The 20,197-nt window shown below is 40.7% G+C and overlaps 1 protein-coding gene across 1 annotated transcript in view; it reads left to right on the top strand.

The window, feature by feature from the left end:
- tweek (transmembrane protein KIAA1109 homolog tweek) overlaps positions 1 to 20,197 on the top strand; it is an 839,779-nt gene that overhangs the window by 406,552 nt on the left and 413,030 nt on the right. The window contains 3 exon segments of the mRNA XM_080283669.1: positions 1,643 to 1,768; positions 18,964 to 19,122; positions 19,750 to 19,849. Of these exon segments, the coding sequence (XP_080139795.1) occupies positions 1,643 to 1,768; positions 18,964 to 19,122; positions 19,750 to 19,849 (385 nt within the window).

The raw sequence follows: 20,197 nt of genomic DNA, 5'->3' as shown, positions 1-20,197 counted from the left end.
TTCAGGAATGCGTCAAGAATGAACGAATTTCAAGAATTAGCGAGGGGGCTTGGAACGTAACCCTCGCTAATTTGGAGGGGGTGGTTGCTGTACTGTATGATACTATCCAATATTGTAATCAATATAATACTATACCTGAGTCTGAAAAAATATAGAAATTAGTGAACATACAGAAGTGTAATGAAACATTAGGCCTACAAGTCACAGATAACACTTCCTGGACTGCTGAGATGATTCCGGACATCTGCCGAACAATCAAAGATTTTCGTAAATGGGAATATTTCTCAAAACTGCCGAAATGTCGGATCTACCGAATAATCAGCTGCCGAATAATGGGACTTTTACTGTATATACTTTGGCATGTGTTCTCTCAATTCCTAAGACAAAATTTGGCCTTTGGGAAATTTCATTTTTACCCCTATGTCTGCGCACCATGGACACTTCCAAAAAACCGCCATGCACAGTTAATGGGTTAATGTGCCTTTCTTATCAGCGTGGATTAGGTTCAAGTTGATGATGGTGATTTGCAGTTGTGATTTTTTAGGTTTTAATGCTTTCAGTCCAATGACTCTTTAACCCGTGCAGTGTAGTATTTATGTGCGAGGAAACACACCATGTTATTCATACATGTTGTACAGCACACTCTCATCTTACAATTGGGATGCATTTTTGAAATCTGATCATTTAACAATTGATCATATAATAAATTTAACATAAATTCTCATAAAAGCGAGAAAAAGATCACACTGTGAAAAACTGGGTATCAAAGCGATCATATGAGTATAATCAGGAAAACATTTGTAAAACAGAAAAAGGTCTTAAATTCTTATTGATTGTACATTATAAGCAAATGATTGTTTACCAGGTGATGATTGTTTGACAAGAGTAAGCTGCATGTGTGTATAAGTATGTACATAGAGCCTCTGGTAGCAGCCGTGGCTCAGTGGGTTAGAGCGCTCCACTCTGACCAAAGGGTCGGAGGATCGAATCCACCCAAGGGTCATTGGTAGACATCAGGAAGGGCATCCGGTCATAAAATGCTACACGCTCCAATCCAAAAGTCCTCTACCCAGGGGCAACACCTTAGCCCTTTGGGGATACCTGGCATTAAAAAAAAGGAAAGAAAGAAAAAAAAAAGTATATGTGAAATATATGAAGAAAAGTTAGCCTAGAGGGCCATCCCTTGTCCAGGGGTTCCCAGGATGGAGCAGTGCATAAGAGATGGTGAGGAACACCTTTGTTTCAGAATTTCTATACATATATGTATATTTATGATAAACACCTTATGGGTTAATTTTGAGCAGTCTAGTGGTATGGAAAAGTATTCCTGTGTTGATTAACAGCTTTATAGTGAAAATTGATGATGATGTGGTCTCAGGCTTATTTGGATGTCAACCCAGTGGACTTCAGGTTGAAGTTACCCTTTTGCAGGACACTATTCTACTTTCGGTGGATAGAGAATTGAGTGCTGTTTGCATAACCGGGCAGCAGAGCCACCTGGTTATATCAGTGCTCTTATGTGAAGGTGTCCCTCTCCAGCTCAGATGGATGATGATGATGATGACAGTGATATTGTGACTCTGATGGCACTAATGATATTATGAGTGTGGTAACATTAATGATCTTATTTCTGATGATCAAGGAGGTGAATGAGGTGGTTCAGAAGATGGCGGGTGGTGACAAGCCAGTGCCACTGTGGACGGAAGAGGGGCCCAGTCATGTCACACAGCCACGCAGACTACTGTTCATGCTACAGCTGCGCCTTAAGGTACAATCAGCCCTCACTTACAAACTTGTATGTATCAATGCAAAATACTGCTTTGAGTAGTAATAGTAGTAGTACAGTGGCCTCATATCCAGTGCAGTACAGTAAGACCTCTCTATAATGGACTAATTGGGGCCCCAACCATTCCAAAAAATGTGAAATTCCGATAAAAGCAACATCTGGACTTCCCCATGCTAACCTGGACTTTTTCCAACATATCAAATGTTAGTCCGGTTTGCACGAACGGTTTTTAAACTGTTTTGACTACCTTTTCGATACTGTACTGTGTTATAACTTCACTGCATTAATCAAATGGTATACTATATATAATAATACTGTACTGTAAACTGTTAAAAATTTCTTTTATTCACCTTATTGTGGTGAACATAGCTGGATAGGCAGTTCAGACTGCCTCTGGCTTTATCGGACTTTTTCCGATATATAGGAATTTCGTCTGATAACTCCTCGATTCTGATAAAAGCGAATTCCAGTCTATTGAGGTTTTACTGTAATTCGATTAGACAACACTGTCATACTGAACTATTTCCGTATTGGACAAATATAGCAACAAATCGTGAGGAGAAAGTTAATTAGATCAGACAAGACTCTGATTTAAGGCACAAGAATCCCTAGAATGTTGTAAGCAGTTACAAGCAAACACACAAAATTGCATGATAAATATGGGCAGGTAGAGTGCACACACACACACACACACACACACACACACACACACACACACACACACACACTTGAACAGCCACAACGGACAGGCGTGTTTCTCAACAGCTCCCAGGCCAAGGCTGCATACCTTAAGTAGTTTCCAGGAATTATGTTTATCCTGTCTCCTATGGTTTTGTTTTAACTTTAAAAATATTGTAAGTTAATATAGATTACCAAAAATGTAAAGATTTATTGGGAAGAATATCTATCTATCTATCTATTGCCAGACGCCTCAATCCCGTTTGGGGTGGCCACAAACAAATCGCCTCCAAGTCGCCCTGTCCCCCGCCATTTCACTGCCCTGCTCCCAACTCACACCCCCCTCTCTCATATACCTCTCCACCCCATTCCTCCATCTCATCCTCGGCCTCCCCCTCCCTCTTCCCCCCTCTACCTCACTCACATACACTCTCTTCGTCAGTCTTTCGCCCTCCATCCTCTCCACATGGCCAAACCACCTCAGTGGTTCCTCATAACGCTTCCTATCACATCCACATCCACACCACAATGCTCCTTTATATCCTCATTCGTCAGCCTGTCTCTCCACGTGACTCCACAGGCTCCTCTTAAATAATTCATTTCCACTGCTCTCACTCTTGACTTGTGTCCTTCCAACAATGTCCAAGCTTCACTTCCGTACGTTAGAGTTGGTATCACAATACTGTCATGTAGTAACTTTTTCACTTCCATGCTCACTTCCCTGTTTCTTATCACTGCTTTCAAGGAACCAGCAACCTTTCTACCCTGCTGTACCCTTTCAAGCACTTCACCCTCCAAACCTCCATCCTTACTCATCACACTACCCAAATACTTAAACGTACTCACATTTTCCAATTCCTCACCATCTAACCTCGCTGTACATTCACTAACTTCACCTCTCTCAAAGACCATCACTTTACTCTTCCCTACATTCACGTGTATTTTTTTTGTAATATTTTCGGTAACAGCTGTTTTTGCTACACTAACCAACATCCAATATGGCCGAAAATGTAAGCACTGAGGGACTCGAATTTCCAGGATTTGATAAAAACACTAATATCGTGGATCTGGTTAAAACATTGATAATGAGTATTAGTGAACTTGAAAAGAAAGTGGAGAATCTAGTGTTAAAGGACGTGTCTGAGAATACGGAGATTACTATACAGAGTCTGATCCAGTCCAATGAGACGGCGAATGAGGAAATCAGAAATTTGAAACGTGAAAATATTGAACTGAGGAGGAAACTAGAAGAGAGTACTAATAAAACAGAGAAGATGAGTAGTGTATTAGAAGAACATAAGGCAAAGTGGGCACATGTAGAAGAAGAATAGAAAGAAGTGGTCAGCTTAAGCTTAAGGGAAATGAACAAGAAAAAGATGGAAGAAAATGTAGTGAAAATACTGAAGAAAAAAGAGAAAATAGTGAGAGAAACTGTAGAAAGGAACAGATGCGTGGTAATATTTGGAAACAGGGAGGAGGAAGAAAAGGTTAGATTCATGAGTCTCGAGAGAGACACGAACCTGGTGAGAGGTTTATTAGGCAAAATTGACTCCGAAGGAGACAAATGGGTAAAAGAAATTGAGGAAGTAAGGAGGATAGTTCCTTATAAGAAAGGGGAAACAAGACCAGTGAGAGTCAAGTTGACATCAGAAAGTTTAGTAAATGATATACTCAAAATGACGTGGAAATTAAGCAAAGAGGCAGGGATGGAAAATATTATAATAAGAAAAGATTTAAATGAAGAAGAAAGAGAAGTTTTAAAATCATTGAAGGATCAAGTAAAGGAAAAAAATGATAAGAGGACAGAGGAAGAATGTAATACTTTTTTTTAGAGAGTAATGGATATGAAAGTAAGGAAGTGGTATATAAAGAAATAGAAGCGAAGGAAACTAAGGGGGATAGCTGTGAAAGATCAGAAATTGAGGAAGTGGTACTGACGGAGAGAAGGAGAGAAGAGTGTATAAAAAACATCAAAAATAATATAAAGGTGATATACACTGATATTGATGGTTTAATATCGGCAAAGCTTGAAATTAATGATTTCTTGAGAGAATATGAACCTGATGCCTTGTGCTTTGTAGAGACCACATTAAGAGAGGATATTGATGTTCATTTGGGAGACGGTAAAAACAATCTGTGGAGAAGAGACCGAAAAGAAAAAGTGGGAGGAGGAGTGATGATAGCAGTGAAGAACAACATAAATGTAGATACCGTGGAAATGGGAGAAGGCAGGGCTGAAGTGATATATATGAAATTAGAAACTGGAGAGAAAGTCAAGAGAGATATGATGGTAGGGTATGTTCCCCCTAAGACGAGAGCATGGAATGATGACGAATACCAGATGTTGTCAGATATGGCTAGTTATTTACAAAAAACAATTGAGAAAAGCAACAATATAATTTTGGTGGATGACTTTAACTGTAAAGAGGTGAACTGGGAGGAATGGGACTCAGGAGGCAGCGAGGATTGGTGGGGCACTATGTTATTAAATATAATAATGAATAATGTGATGACGCAATGGGTTAAGGAAGAGACACGGTTCCGAGGTGAGGACACACCAGAAAGGTTAGATTTACTGTTTACCAAAGAACCCAGTGTAATAGAATCATTGAAATATTTCTGTCCTATAGGAAAAAGTGATCATGTTGTCATTGTATTCCAGATGATAATAGGGAACGTCTAGCCAAGAGACGAGCTTCATAGACAGGGAAGATACAACTTTGGGAAAGCTAATTTCACAGGACTGAGAAAATTTTTTGAAAATGTGGATTGGAGAAAATTCAGAGAAACAAGAGAGATACAAAGGAAGTGGGATATCTTTCTAGACCTCTATAATTTGGGAGTGGAAAAATTTGTACCAAGAGTAAGAGGGAAAGAAAACAGGAAAAAGGAGTGGTTTAACCCGCCCAGTCCCGGCCACTTTTTGACCACTGGTACCCCCCAATCCCGGGCAATTTTTGACCTTTTTTTTTTTTGCTAAAACTTTCGCTTTTGGTGAGAAACATCGAAAATTCATAGAGAAATCGCTCACCTGAGGTTTAAAATACTCATTACAGGTAGGAGAGCCTCCTTACTTTACTGGGTTTTCTATCAGGCTGGCGCCAAAGAAAACGAGTTCTATGGGAGGATAACTATTTCACACCACTCATAAACGGTATTTATTTATCTACTGTTACGAATTTATATGTAGTACAAAAGTATATTGGTTTTCAAGCAGTAATATAGGCATTATAAGCATTGTTTCACTCGCTAATACCTGACCTTTTTTTGCCACATTACCTGATCATCATTTCTAACTGTTTCTTCCTCTAAAGCTATGTAAAGTTTGTCCTCCACATTGTCATTGATTGGGGAATCACTCTGGCCCTGAATTTCGTACCGTGGCATGACATGGCTATACTGGCCAGGTCACTGATAACAGGTGAATTGCTGAGAAAAGGGCATGCAGGGGGGGGGGAGGAGGTCATGCTGAGTAAGGCATTGTCTCTGCCTGGCATCTTGTTGAGGCAGGTGTCCCGTGTATACGTACCAAAAATGACTCGCGAAAATTGAAAATTGTGGAAATTATGAACCTTGCAATTGCAGGACGTTGAAGTACGTCCTCGGGATTAGCTGTGACAAAACGTGAGGACGTGGAAGTACGTCCTCGGGACGGCACGGGTTAATAGAAGGTGTATGATAGCAAAAAAAGAGAGAGATAAGGCGTGGAACAACTGGAGAAAGAGAGGCAACACCAGAACAAAGGAAGAATATAAAAGAACTAGAAATGAATACACAAAAATACGTAGAGAAGAAGAAAGGAATTTTGAAAAAGGTATAATAGTCAAATGCAAGGATGAACCCAAACTGTTTTATAGATTTGTTAATGGCAAACTGAAACAAAAGGAAGGAATCACTAAATTGAAAGTAAAAGGAGAGGTCTATAAGAATGCAGCAATGCAAACTGAAATAATGAACAAATGTTTCCAATCAGTTTTCACTAATGAAAAAGAGTTTGTGGAAGGGGAGGGAGTGACTAGAAATGTACCAGTTATAAAAGATATAAAAGTGGAGGTACAGGAAGTGTACAAATTATTGGAAACCCAAGATGTAAGGAAAGCCCCAGGACCTGATGGAATTTCTAATTGGGTACTGAAGGAATGCAGAGAACAACTGGCAGATAAAATTCACAGTTTAATCATGTGTTCTCTGGAAGAGGGGAAAGTGCCCAAAGAATGTAAGAGGGCAAATGTGGTACCAATTTATAAGGGAGGAAACAGGGAAGAACCCCTGAATTATAGACCAGTGTCTCTAACCAGCATGGTCGCAAAATTGTGCGAGAGAATCCTGAAAGACAGATGGATAAGATATCTAGAAGAGATGAATGTTTTGTCTGAATGTCAGTTTGGATTCAGAAGTGGAAGGTCATGTGTTTCTAACTTGTTGAGCTTTTACTCAAGAGCGATTGACGTGGTACAGGAGAGAGATGGTTGGGTGGATTGTGTGTACTTAGAGAAGGCCTTTGTCAAGGTACCTCATAAGAGACTAATGTGGAAACTAGAATATATAGGAGGACTGAAGGGGAAACTCCTGGAATGGATGAGAGACTTTTTGAGAGACAGATAAATAAGGACAGTAATAAAAGATAGGATGTCTGGATGAAGGGAAGTAACAAGTGGAGTCCCCCAAGGCTTGGTGTTGGCGCCAGTAATGTTCCTGATTTACGTAAATGATATGGTAGATGGAGTGAACAGTTATGCAAGTCTGTTTGCTGATGACGTAAAGATCTTGAGGAAGGAAGAGGTTGAGGAGGATTGTAAAATGCTGCAGGAGGATCTGGATAGGATACATGATTGGAGCCAGATGTGGGAAATGAAATTTAATTTAAAGAAATGTGAAATATTGGAAATGGGTAAAAGTACCAGGAGGCCATCACTGAATTATTTGTTGGGTAATGAATTAATCACTAAAATGAGAGAAGAGAAAGATTTGGGAATGCTGGTCCAAGATAGTTTGTTACCCGAAATGCACATTAATAATATAGTTTGAGAGACTTATAAACTTCTGACCAACATAACAGTAGCATTTCATTATATGGATGAGGAGATGATGAAAAAATTGATAGTGGCCATGATCCGCCCCAGGTTAGAATATGCAGCAGTAGTGTGGTCCCCACACAAAAAGAAAGATATAAACAAGATTGAGAGAATACAAAGAACAGCAACCAAGATGGTCCCCAGTCTGGCAGATCTGTCATACAGAGAGAGGCTGGAAAAGCTGGATTTACTTTCCTTAGAGGAAAGGAGAAAGAGGGGAGACATGATTGCAGTGTTCAGAACCATGGTGGGAGTAGATAAAATTGACCGAGAAGATCTGTTTTTATGGGATTAGAGAGTAACAAGAGGACACGGAATGAAATTGATAAAGTCAAGCTGCTTGAAGAATATCAAGAAACATAGCTTTCCTTACAGAAGTATAGATTTATGGAATAGCCTTGACAAAGAGATCGTCCAGTCTAAAAACTTAAATGAGTTTAACCCCTTAACCGCGGGGCGTCGCTTTCGTGACGCTTGGGAGCAAGGGATCATACCACGGGGCGTCACTTTTGCGATTCTGTGTTATTTTGAATTCCCCCGGGCTTTCAAGTGGTAGCTTGTATCATTTATCAGTACTGCCAATGTCCAACACTAGTCAGCACTCCTAATCTCGTCTGTACTCCCATCCGTTGTTGACAATTTTTCCATTTCTCCCTGTTCTTGACTCCCCTCCCTACCGTCCCTCCATTACCCTCTCCTCTCGCCTGCCCGGCCATGCTACGCTAAGTAAATCTTCCCTGGAATTTTCCACTGATTTCATCCATTGAAATAAGCTCTATGCCCTATTCTTATACCAAATAATGTATACCAAAAAGAAATAAGGTAAGTGAGAGTGCCATACACCTGGAATTGGCTAATTATCACCTGACAACACCTCACGTGCACTCGTTCGCTAATTTTTGCTGTTTATTTCCCCTTGAAATATGCCGTATAATCTATTCTCGTACTAAAGATATATATGAGGGAAGGGAGAAGCCTAGGTGATATTTACATTCACCTGGAACTACCTAATTTATAATGTATTGTCTAAATTTCCTGCCAATCATTTCACTGCTATATATTAGCAGCTGTCAAGAGGCTGACGTTGGCAGTAATGCATTTCCCTAGGTAGGCCACCCCGGCCCACCCCTATCAGTTCAGTCATCTTCCCATGTGAAGGTACGTCTGTTTGCTCCTGCTAACTTCAGCCACTTTTTAGCCCCATGCAAAGGGCCCTGTGACCTTTACCCCCTACTAAACCTCGTGTGAAAAGAGGTAAAGGGCTGACAATTGAAAGAGAGTGACTACGATCTTTCTGTTGAGTAAAACAGTGCAAGTGGAATTGTAAATAATGTGTATATAATGTGTAAACAGCAAGTAAAGCAATGAATGTAAATATAAGTGAACAGTGGAAAATAGTTTTATAAGTTACTTCAAGTGACAGTGCATAACACAGTGTAAATAAAATAGAAATGTAAATAATGTAAATAAAATAGAGAACATAAATAGAAATGTAAATGAGTAGTATTATAAGAATACGAGTATATATACTAGGAGTAATGAAAGTGAAAGTTTCACTCTAGCATGTATGAATACTATGAGTTATGAGAGTGAAGATGAAAGTGACATTCACTCTCAATGCTAGTACAGTACCCTCGCATCCAACACGCGTTTGTCCAGCACGATTCGCTTCCAGCACGGAGAGCAAAAAATTAGTATGATTTAATATGATTTAAGCACTGTAAAATGGGTGCGTAAGCATAACACTGACGAAGCTCCGAGAAGTGGGCGAAATCCGCAGAGTTCGCCTATAGTACGATCACCCCCGGTCCAACACGGTCATACTGGATTATTCCCGTGATGCTGACAGCCAATCAAAACTTATGATCAAGTAGTCTCCCCCGCCTGCTATCATGATGAGATCGTGATGTCGCCCAATGAAAAACACTTCTGTTCTCACGTGATGTTTTGTTTAAATTTCTCCCACCACAGCGCCACTCAGTCACATAATTTGCATTGGACAGTGCTTTTTTCTCGCTGCATTTTCTGCCCTTGCTACTGCATTTTACCCTGATCACGATGCCTTGGAAGCCTTCTAAAAACCCCAAGAAGCGGCGGCACTTCCCTCAGGCCACCAAGCTAGAATTCATCGAGAGGCAGAAGAAAGGGGAGAGGAATTTCAAAGGATTTATGAGGGAGGTTGAGGAGGAGCAGCAGCCATCCTCCAGGGACCCAGTAGGACTACCTACTGTCTCGGATATCACCTTCCATTCCCAGCAATCCCACCAACACTATCCTAAAAGGTTAGTTATCATTCATAGTACAGTACCACTTATTATAATTACAGTAGTACCAATATATGTATAGGTATATGGTAGGTATTTAGGGTGACTTTTCCTAGGGTTGCTGACATAATTCATTTTTCCCCATAAGCTCTGTTGTTTGTCCAACACATTTTTGGTCCAACACGGGACCCATGCATGACAGTATTACCGTGTTGGACGTGAGGGTACTGTATACAGGACGAGAAAGTGAATGCTACGTATTTTACTGAAAGAAATTGAATGCCTACAGTGACAATAAACTATTATTACTGAAGGAAACTTATGGATAAAGACTGTAGATATATATAAGTGTTATATAGTAATAGAAATATAAACTGTGAGTGTTTTTATGAATAATAAATGACAACACCAGCGGCGAGCTAGCGCAAGTGGGAAGGTCATACGCCCTCGTAATTTTCATTGCTCTCACAGTGTTTTTTTTTTTTTTAGAATATGGATTCCAAACTATTTGAGAATCATAGAATAGTGTTTCTAGTGATAATATCAGGCTGTGGTAATCATATTACGGGTTGTCGGGAAGTGTAAAGTGGAGACTTCGTTACCCAACTTCAGAGGTCTCCACAAGTCCTACGGTACTCGACGAAGGCTCAACAAACACCCCAGGAGAAAGCTGAAGGTATGTGCCATAAGCATATGTGAATATAATATTCTAGGACTAATAACTGATTTTTGGCAAATATTTTTAGAGAGTCTGTCGGAGTGCGAATATGCCCGCGAGTGCCGCAAGAAAAAGCAAATCAAGCCCGCGGTTAAAGGGTTAAAGCTAAATTTGACTTACTGAGAAACAGCATTGGGAACCCACGAGCATAGCATATTTCGTGTGTATCTCAACTAGGTATATTGGGTAAATACATAAGTATTTGGAACGACTTAGACGAAAAGGTGATGCAGGAGAAAAACATTCAAGTGTGAAAAACATTCAAGTGTGTAAAAGTAAACTAGATAAATGTGGATATGGAGACAGGACAACACGAGCATCGCTAAATTCCTGTATACTACAAATAGCTAAATACACACACACACACACAGACACTAATGTAGATGGTCTAATCTCAGCAAGGCTAGAAGTAGACTGATCTCTTGAGGGTAAATGAACCAGATATTATGTGCTTCATACTGACCAAGCTAAAAGAGAATATTGAAATCCAAATGGGAGATGGGAAATACAAAATATGGAGAAGAGATACAAAAGAAAAATGGGAGGAGGAGTGATGATAGCAGTGAAAAACAGCCTAAATGTGGTTAGAGTGGACCTGGTAGAAGGTATATCTGAAGTGATAACCATGATAATTGAAACCAGAGGGAAAGGCATGGAATGAGGAGGAATATCAGGAGATGTTGAACATGCTCAGATACCTTCAGAGTGTGATTGAGAAAAGCAACAACATACTCTTGATGGGTGACTTCAATTGCAAAGAGGTAAACTGGGAGGAGTGGGACTCAGGAAGTAGTGAAGATTTGTGGGACAGTATACTTTTAAAAATAACAGTGGATAATGTAATGACCCAGTGGGTCAAAAAGGAGACAAGATTTAAGGGGGATGACACACCAGCAAAACTAGATTTAATTCTTGCCAGAGAACCTGATACAGTTGCGTCTCTGAAATATCTGTGTCCTAAAGGAAAAAATGATCATGTAGTGATAGAGTTCCAAACAATAGATGGAAATAGGGAGACAACAGATGATCTATACAGGCATGGAACATACAACTTTGGGAAAGTAAACTTTACAGGACTGAGAAAATTTTTTGAAGTAGCAGATTGGCCAGAATTCTGGGAAACAGGAGAGATTCAGAGGAAGTGGGATCTCTCTCCAGACTTTTATAATATGGATGTGGAAAAGTTTGTGCCAAAAGTTGGTGGGAAAGAGAATTGGAGAAATGACTGGTTCAGCAAAAGGTGTATGATAGCAAAAAAAAATGAAAGTGACAAGGCATGGCACAAATGGAGAAAGATAGGTAATGATAGAACAGAGGAAGAATATATAAGAACTGGAAATGAATATAGAAGGATACATAGAGAGAAAGAAAGAAATTTCGAAAAGGTATAGTTGACAAATGTAAGGAAGATCCTAATTGTTTTACATGTTTGTAATTGTATGTTCTCTGAAAGAAGGGGAAGTGTCTTGGGAATGGAAGAAGGTCAATGTGGTACCAATTTATGAGGGTGGGAACAAGGAAGAACCTTTCAGTTGTAGACCAGTGTCCCTGACCAGCATGGTCACAAAACTCTGCGAGGGACTCCTGAAAGACATGGATAAAATGTCTGGAGGAGATGGACATTTTGGCAGAAAGTCTGCATGTATTCAGAAATAGAAGGTTGTGTGTTTCCAATTTGTTAAGCTTCTACTTATGGGTAATAGATGTGCTACAGGAGAGATATAGCTGGGTGGATTGTGTGTATTTAGAATTGGAGAAAGCCTTTGACAAAGTACCCCACAAGCAACTATTGTGGCAACTGGAACACATAGGAGGACTGAAGGGGAATCTCTTGGACTGGATGAGAGACTTCTTGAGAGACAGACAAATGAGGACAGTAATGAAAGACAGTTTTTCTGGATGGAGGGAAGTAACAAGTGGAGTCCCACAGGGCTCAGTGTTAATCCCCGTAATATTCCTGATTTATGTAAATTATATAGTAGATATAATAAACAGTTATGCAACTCTGTTTGCTGACAATACAAAGATCATGCAGAGAGTAGAAGTTGAAGAAGACTGTAAAATGCCACAGGAGGACCTAGATAAGATTCATGATTGGAGCCGGATGTGGGAAATGAAATTCAACACAAAAAAATGTAAAATACTGGAAATGGGTAAAAGTACCAAGAGACCATCACTGAATTATTTGATGGGTAATGAACCAATTACAAAAACAAGAGAGGAGAAGGACTTGGAAGTGCTGGTCCAGGATAATTTGTAACCTGAAAAACACATAACAAGATACAGTAGTTAGAGAGATGTACATTCTCTTGACTAACATAAGAGTAGCATTTCATTACATGGATGAGGAGATGTTAAAAAAATTGATAATGGCCATAATACACCCCAGGTTGGAATATGCAGCAGTAGTGTGGTCCCTTCACGAAAAGAAAGATATAAACAAGATAAAGAGAATACAATGAATAGCAACCAAGATGGCCCCTAACCTGGCAGATCAGTCATACAGAGACAGGCTGGAAGAGCTAGATCTGCCTTCGTTAGAAAAAAGGAGAGAGAGGGATGACATGATTTCAGTGTTCAGGGCCAGGATGGGAGTAGACAAAATTGACAGAGAAGATCTGTTTGTATGGAGTAGAAGAGTAACAAGAGGACGTTCCGTTTTGTCTCGTTTTGTTTTGTTTTTGAAGGCTGCAACATGCTTGCATGCATCGGCCTTGGTCACCTAATGGTGGCTCTCCACGTTGCACGATCCATGGCAGCCACCCTGTTTGGTCCTTTAACCCTGAAGTCACATTTAACGACCTCGTCTCACGTCTTTCTCGGTCTACCCCTCGCATCCCCACCCCCAATATTAATGCTTCTCACCTTCTGCACCCAATTATCATCCCTCATCCTCTCCACATGCCCAAACCATCTCAATCTACCTCTCCTCATGACAACACATATACACTCCAGTCCCATCCTACCTCTCAACTCTTCCATCGTAAACCCAGCCCCTCCAGGCCTTGGACGCAGGGACACACTGCACATCCACCTAATCATTGTCATTTCTGTATGTCTGAGCTGGCAAATATCTTCCTCCTTCACTGCCCAGGTCTCACTACCATACAACATTACACTTCTAACACATGCTGCATACAAAGACCCCTTAGCACATAGGGAGACTCCTTTCAATGTCAGGAGAGGCAACAGATCCCTGAACTTCTTCCAACCACTTCTCACCCTAGCCACAGAGCTAGCTCTAGCCCAACCTCCAGCACATAGCATGTCTCCCAGGTAACAAAACTCTTCCACACACTCAAGAGACTCACCACCAAGTTCAATCCGTTCATGCCTGACAGTCTCCACCTGCTCTCTCCAACATGTCACACACATAAAAGCATTATCTCGCAGTCTACCTCTAATACCACTGCATCTCTTTTGCACCCATTTATCACAAACACTGCACAAGATGGAATTACTTTCCACGTCCTTGTGGCAAACTGCACATGGCCACTCTCCCTCTTCTTTGACTGTACCACCACCAACCCTAGATATCATCACTTTTGTTTTATCTGCATTTTCCCTTAAGCCCTTGTGCCCCATACCATCTCTCCACTTCCTAAATCTTTCCTCTGCCTCCCTTTCATTTTCTGCAATCAACACCTAATCATCAGCATACAACATCTCCCACGGTCCAGTTCTGAAGTCACGTGAGAGGGCTTCAAGTACCATGATAAACAACATGGAACTCATATCAACATTCACGGAAAACTCATCACTCAAATCTCCATTCACTCTTACCTGGGTGTGAGCACATACATTCATGGCCATAACTGCTCTAACCAGCCACTCCTCCAACCAGCCACTCCTCCAACCCAAGCTTTCTCATTGCCCACTTCACCACCTCTCTAGGGACTCTGTCAAAGGCCTTTTCCAAGTCAACAAAAACAAAATACAGATCCCTTTTCTTCCCAGTATATTTTTCCTGAAGCTGGTGAACAACGAATATGGCATCAGTGGTCCCCCTGCCTGGCATAAACCCAAACTGCATCTCATCAATATTCACCCTTTCTCTAATCATACCTTCTAGAACTCTCTCCATTACCTTCATTATCTGATCGAAAAACTTTATACCTCTATAATTTCCTCTTTCCAGGGCTTCACCCTTCCCCTTGTACACATTTACAATTACACTCTTCAACCAATCATCTGAGACAGCACACTCATATATAATCCTATTTATCAGGTCAGCAGCTAACCTCACCCCCTATATCTCCTGTGGCCTTCAATGTTTTGGCAGTCAACCCAGACACACCTGCTGCCTTCCCCACCTGCATCTTGGCTATTGCCTCACGCGCAGTAGCAGCGTCAATCAAAGGCCTAGGTCCAAACACTGAATCTGCTGGCTTCAAACCTTTCCTGTCCCAGTCAAACTCCTCATTCAACAACCGGCTATAATGCTTTCTCGATGCATCTTTAATATCCCCTCTGTTCGCCACTACTCTTCCTTCATCATTCTTCGCACATTGCTCACCTATAATATCCCGATTATCCCTCTTCATCTGATTTGCCAACTTAAATAACATATTTTTCCTTTCCCCATGATTTAGGTTATCAAGTAATAGTCTGTGTGACTCAGACTTCGCCCGGAATACCTCTCTTCTGTCCCTGCACTCGGCAGCCAAGTATTCCTCCTTGTTACCACCCTTCTTCCATTCCTGGAAAAGCCTTGTTTTCTTCTTAACTGCAGCTTCTACACCCTCATCCCATGACCAAGTTACTTTATGTCTTGGTGGGCCTCTTGTCCAACTGCATATTACATCAGTAACTCTCAAGAGGTTGTTCTTGCGGGCTCTGTACTGTTCATTAATGCCTCTGTCTATGGCTCTCTGTTTAGCCACCACTCTCCTCATCTTGCTGTAGAAGCAGCCCTTACTGCTTGGTTTTCCAGCTTCCATATTTTCCTCCTAGATACATAAGTCCTCTTTTTATCACTTGTTCTTTAAGCACCATGTCACAAGTTAATAGTTTGTGCTGCTGGACACACTCCTCACTTGCTTTAACTTTAACATCCCTCACTAACCTCCTATCAGCCCTCCTGACCAGAAAATAGTCTATTGACTGCTATTTCCCCCAGACCCGTATGTAATTAACGTAATCTCTCTTTTCCTAAAATGTGTGTTGCACACAATCGTGTTCATTGCCTCCCCAAACTCAAGTAATGAAACTGAAAAAGCCAAGTTGCTTGAAGGATATCAGGAAATATAGTTTTCCATATAGATGCATACACCTGTGAATAGCCTGGACAAAGAAGTCACCCAGTCTAAAAATTTAAATGAGTTCAACGCAAAATTTGACTTACTGAGAAAAAAAGATGAGACCCTACAACCGTAGCTCATTTCCTGTATATCACGAAAAGGTAAACATACACACACACACACACAGTCAGTGGCACTGTCCAACATATTATTATGACATTAGCACGCCCCCAAGCATAAGGAGACTGACTCTTGAAGTCACCTCTCCCCGGCAATACCTGTTCCCATTGGTTGTGGCACTTGTCAATGTTCCAGAATAACAGACCCCTCAAAACACCATGGATATCATGCACACCTGTGTCACGAATCAAATTCGCGACATTTTCCTTTTGTGAGAAACCACGAACTATTAGTGGAAAACTCACTGTGTATCGTTCAGTTAACCGTTTCTCTCTCCATTTCGATGGTATACTTTTTTCAAAACATTCGTCACTGTTTCAAAAGTGACCGTTCTAATGCACGTCATTAAGTGCTCTACTGAGCGATATTATTGTTTCTATATTGTTCGCCCCTGCTTGCCTCAACCGTTGGCCACGCCTTCTTCCGGCTGGCCTGGGCATCCTACCCCATACATCGTATTTGAATCAGTCTTTTGTCTGTCGCGACGGAGTGTGGTTCTGTGCTCCAGTAGTGAGAGTAGAGAGGTCATCTAGCACCCAGACTCCACTAGACTACAGTTCTCCAGGCTCCCACCCTTCCTTGGTGATACGCTACATTGACCAGTATTTCCTTTTCGTATTTTCCTAGGTTTAAGATATTAGCTTCTGAGTGAGCGAGTGAGTGCGATCTCTTTATTTTAAATTCACTTTGAGATGTAACGTTGAGTTTGTTCCTTTGTAATGAATAAATTTAACAGTTCTTTTTCTTTGAGCTTAATGTAATGTAAACTCGTTTTTCATTTCTCTATAATTAAGCTTATTTCCCTTATAGCTCCTAGCTTGCATAAACGCTTTGCTATTCATAACTGGTACTTAGGCCAGTCTTATTGTATTAAGCTTAAAATCCATTGTGCCTTCTAGGAGTTAACGCATCAGCAAGAACCTGATATCATTGATAGTATTAGTTATTTATTGTCAGGGGTGAAGTCACTTTCTCCAGAGGCTAACAGTACTAATAAACAGCAATTGTGAGTAATTAGTCTCTACTGTGTACTGTTGAGAAAGTTTGTAAATTCTCATTCTGGGAGAGTCGGCGAAGCGGGCCGGCATAAAGTAATCATTGCTTGATTTAGCAAGACAATTCATTGTCCCTGCTCTTCAGTATTATTGAGAATTATACTTTAATATTGCATTTATTTTAAAAACCCTGTGACAACCTGTGGAAGCAAGTTGTACTAGCATGAATTTTCTGTACCTAAATACAGTAAAAGTCCAATTCTTCGGCATCCAATTCCCCGGCAAATCTGACATTTCGGCAGTTTTGAGAAATAGTCCCATTTACGAAAATCTCTGATCGTTCGGCAGATTTTCCGATTTTTTTCGTCAGTATTGAAATTCTCCATGAGGACCCTCTCCTGCTGGGGACTTCTTCCAGCAGTAGCAGACTCCAATCAACCCCTTCTATTGTACATATGTAATTAAAGAACCTACTATAAGTTTAGGTAAGTGCATGTGAACTTGTAGGCCTACTGTACCATTACATTTATATACAGTATGTTCACTAATTTCTTTATTTTCCATATTCATGTATAGTACTGTATTCATTACAGTATTGTACAGTATCAAACAGTATACAGTACTCCAAGCACATTTGTAATGATATGAGTAGTGATGATAGTGTTCACCAAAACATATAAGGTATTGAGTGGGTAGGGTTTTTGATATTTCGGCAATTTTGATTTTTCGGCACTAGCCTGGTTCCATAGATGCCGAAAAATAGGACTTCTACCGTAATTTATCTTTTTACTGAATATTTTGAGCGTCTACCATACTAAAGGCAATTAGTACTAAAGAAACACATTTTGGAGACAAGGCCATTGTAGTAGTAGTAGCAGTAGTGATATAGTACTGTAATAGTACAGTAGTAGTAATAGTGGTAGTAGTAGTACCAGTAGTTGTTGTTGTTGTGGTTGTTGTAACTCCAGGCTAACTCTTATGTGAACATGATGGAGTGCAGAAAACCTGCAACTTAACCCATGCATTCCCTGAAACTTTTTGTTGAGGTTATGTTAAAAGTGTGTCCATGTTGTGAAGATGGGGTGCATTTGGTGAGTAAATGTGTTTTTGTGTGTGGTGGTGGTGGGGGTAAGCTATGTTATATATAGTGAGGACATGGTGGATTGTTTGGGAGTTGTAATTTGTGTTGTGTTACTGAGTAGCATGAGGTGAGTAAGTGTTTTGTTGTGATGTGGCTGCACTACATTGAGGGCATGATACATTGTGTGAGTTGTAGTTTGTGTTGGTACTGAAGCAGGGATAGGTAATGGCTAGGTGTACTTATGTCTTTCTGGGAAGGGCAGTTTTTTGTGAGATGAATGTCTGGTGTTTCATGAAGGATGCCGTTTGGCTAGAGGTTTTGGATGGATCTGGTGGCTTTGTGTTTGTACAGTATATGATTGTATAAGAAAGCCAGGTAAGGAAGTTTTATGTGGCTAGGGAACTGACGTGGAATTGAGGTAGTTGGATGAATTATGTACAGAGGAGCACACGATAAATGTTGAACACTTCATTAGTCAGTGGACTGGCTGTTTCAGGCTGCTATTTTGTACAGCACATAGAAAGTATGTTAGCAAAAAATGTTCAGATGGTTTTTGTTATTGCTGCAGGCAGAATATGGAACTCTGTGGAGTGCAAACTGAAGTTGACCCTCTCCTGCAATTAACTGTCCTTCTGTCAGAAAATTTGCAGGAAGTTGAGGGATGTTTGTATAACAGGACAGTGGAGCCATCTTATTTTATCGATGCCCTGCATAAAAGTTTCCATCACCAGCACCCTGCAAATAGTTAGAACTCTGAGGTCAGGCCAAGATTCTGGGAAATTAAATGTGAATGAATGAATATCTGGTCCATTTTCATTGGTGTGGTGTTGATAGTTCTTCCTGTGTTGTGCTGTCTCCTTCCTTTGCCTTGTGATCACCACCTCACCCAAGCCTTTGATGGGAAAAAGAGATTGTGATGAAAATGTTCATGATGTACATGTTGCAGGGAATCATCATCACAGCCACAACCCCCACTCAGTCAGCAGTAAGGCTGGAAACAGGAATGGTGGAGCTGCAACTCAGCAACCGTGTTGAGAACATCAGCCGTCCTAACTGTGCCGCCTCAGACCCATCACAGCCCATGAAGATATTTGGCAAGGCTCAGGTCAGTTACGTTATGTTAATTGTTGAGACCATTGACCATGCTAGTCTATTATGTAGGTCTTTTCACATGATGACAGCACTCCATGTCACAGTCTGGAGCCATTTTCCTGCTTTGTCCTTTTCACCAGAGGTCTCCACACGAGACCTTATTCCACGTCTTCCATTGTTTGCCTCTGAGAACTCTTCTCTCCACAGAAATACTTGTAACCCTGCTCAGCCAAAGCCCTTCCCCCATCTTCTCAGCATGTCCAAACCATCTCACTCTACTAATTCACATTGCTATCACTTATGCCACATCTCTCTTTCAGTACACTGTTCGTGTACGTTCATTCACTCCTACCATACTCATCCATTTCAGCATTCTCATTTCTGTCAGTTTCACTCTGCTTGTATCCTTTTTCGTTACTAACCAATTGTCTGTGGTATAGAGCATGATAACAAAAATTTATTTTTACTATTATTATCACAGGAGAGAAGGAAAAATCAGTGCTCACATACATGCTCTGTGTTTAAGACATGACTAAAACTAGTGGAAGAAGGTAGCTGGAAACTTCTATTTTCTCTTGGCATTGGTTGGTTATGACCTGACCACACTGCATTTGTGATGATGATGATGTTTTGTCTGCAGGTGGACATCAATGTAGCACTGGGTCAGCTGTTGAGGAATGACATGTTTGAAGAGGCAGAGCCAGAGTTCCAGCAGCTTGCCTTCTTCCGCACCAGGATATGTATGTCATTTACCGCACAGATGGATAAATAGATACTAGGATTATTGACCTCAATATTGCATTAGATTTAAGGGTGCCAGTAAATGACCAGACTGCTCACGGTAGTGACATAACATGATTGAAAAACCTCCATTAACCTGTTGGGGACCATACCTCTGTAAGGCTGTCACTCCAACTAGGACATTCCAACCACAAGACCACATCGACAAATTCAATAACACATAAAGAGAGAGAGATTGAATGATTTTCAAGGAGACTGAGTCAGCCTTCCAGCAGCTGACCTTCTTCAGCACCAGGTCATGTAGCTTACTTTTCACACCATCATCCAAGGGACTGTTGAGGTTTATT

The sequence above is a fragment of the Coenobita brevimanus genome, chromosome 98 (genome assembly GCF_032717465.1).
Source record: "Coenobita brevimanus isolate Jiangsu-jjx chromosome 98, ASM3271746v2, whole genome shotgun sequence".
NCBI classification, from domain to species: domain Eukaryota; kingdom Metazoa; phylum Arthropoda; class Malacostraca; order Decapoda; family Coenobitidae; genus Coenobita; species Coenobita brevimanus.
The sequence above is the reverse complement of the archived record's forward strand: the minus strand, read 5'-3'. Positions and strand labels throughout refer to the sequence as shown.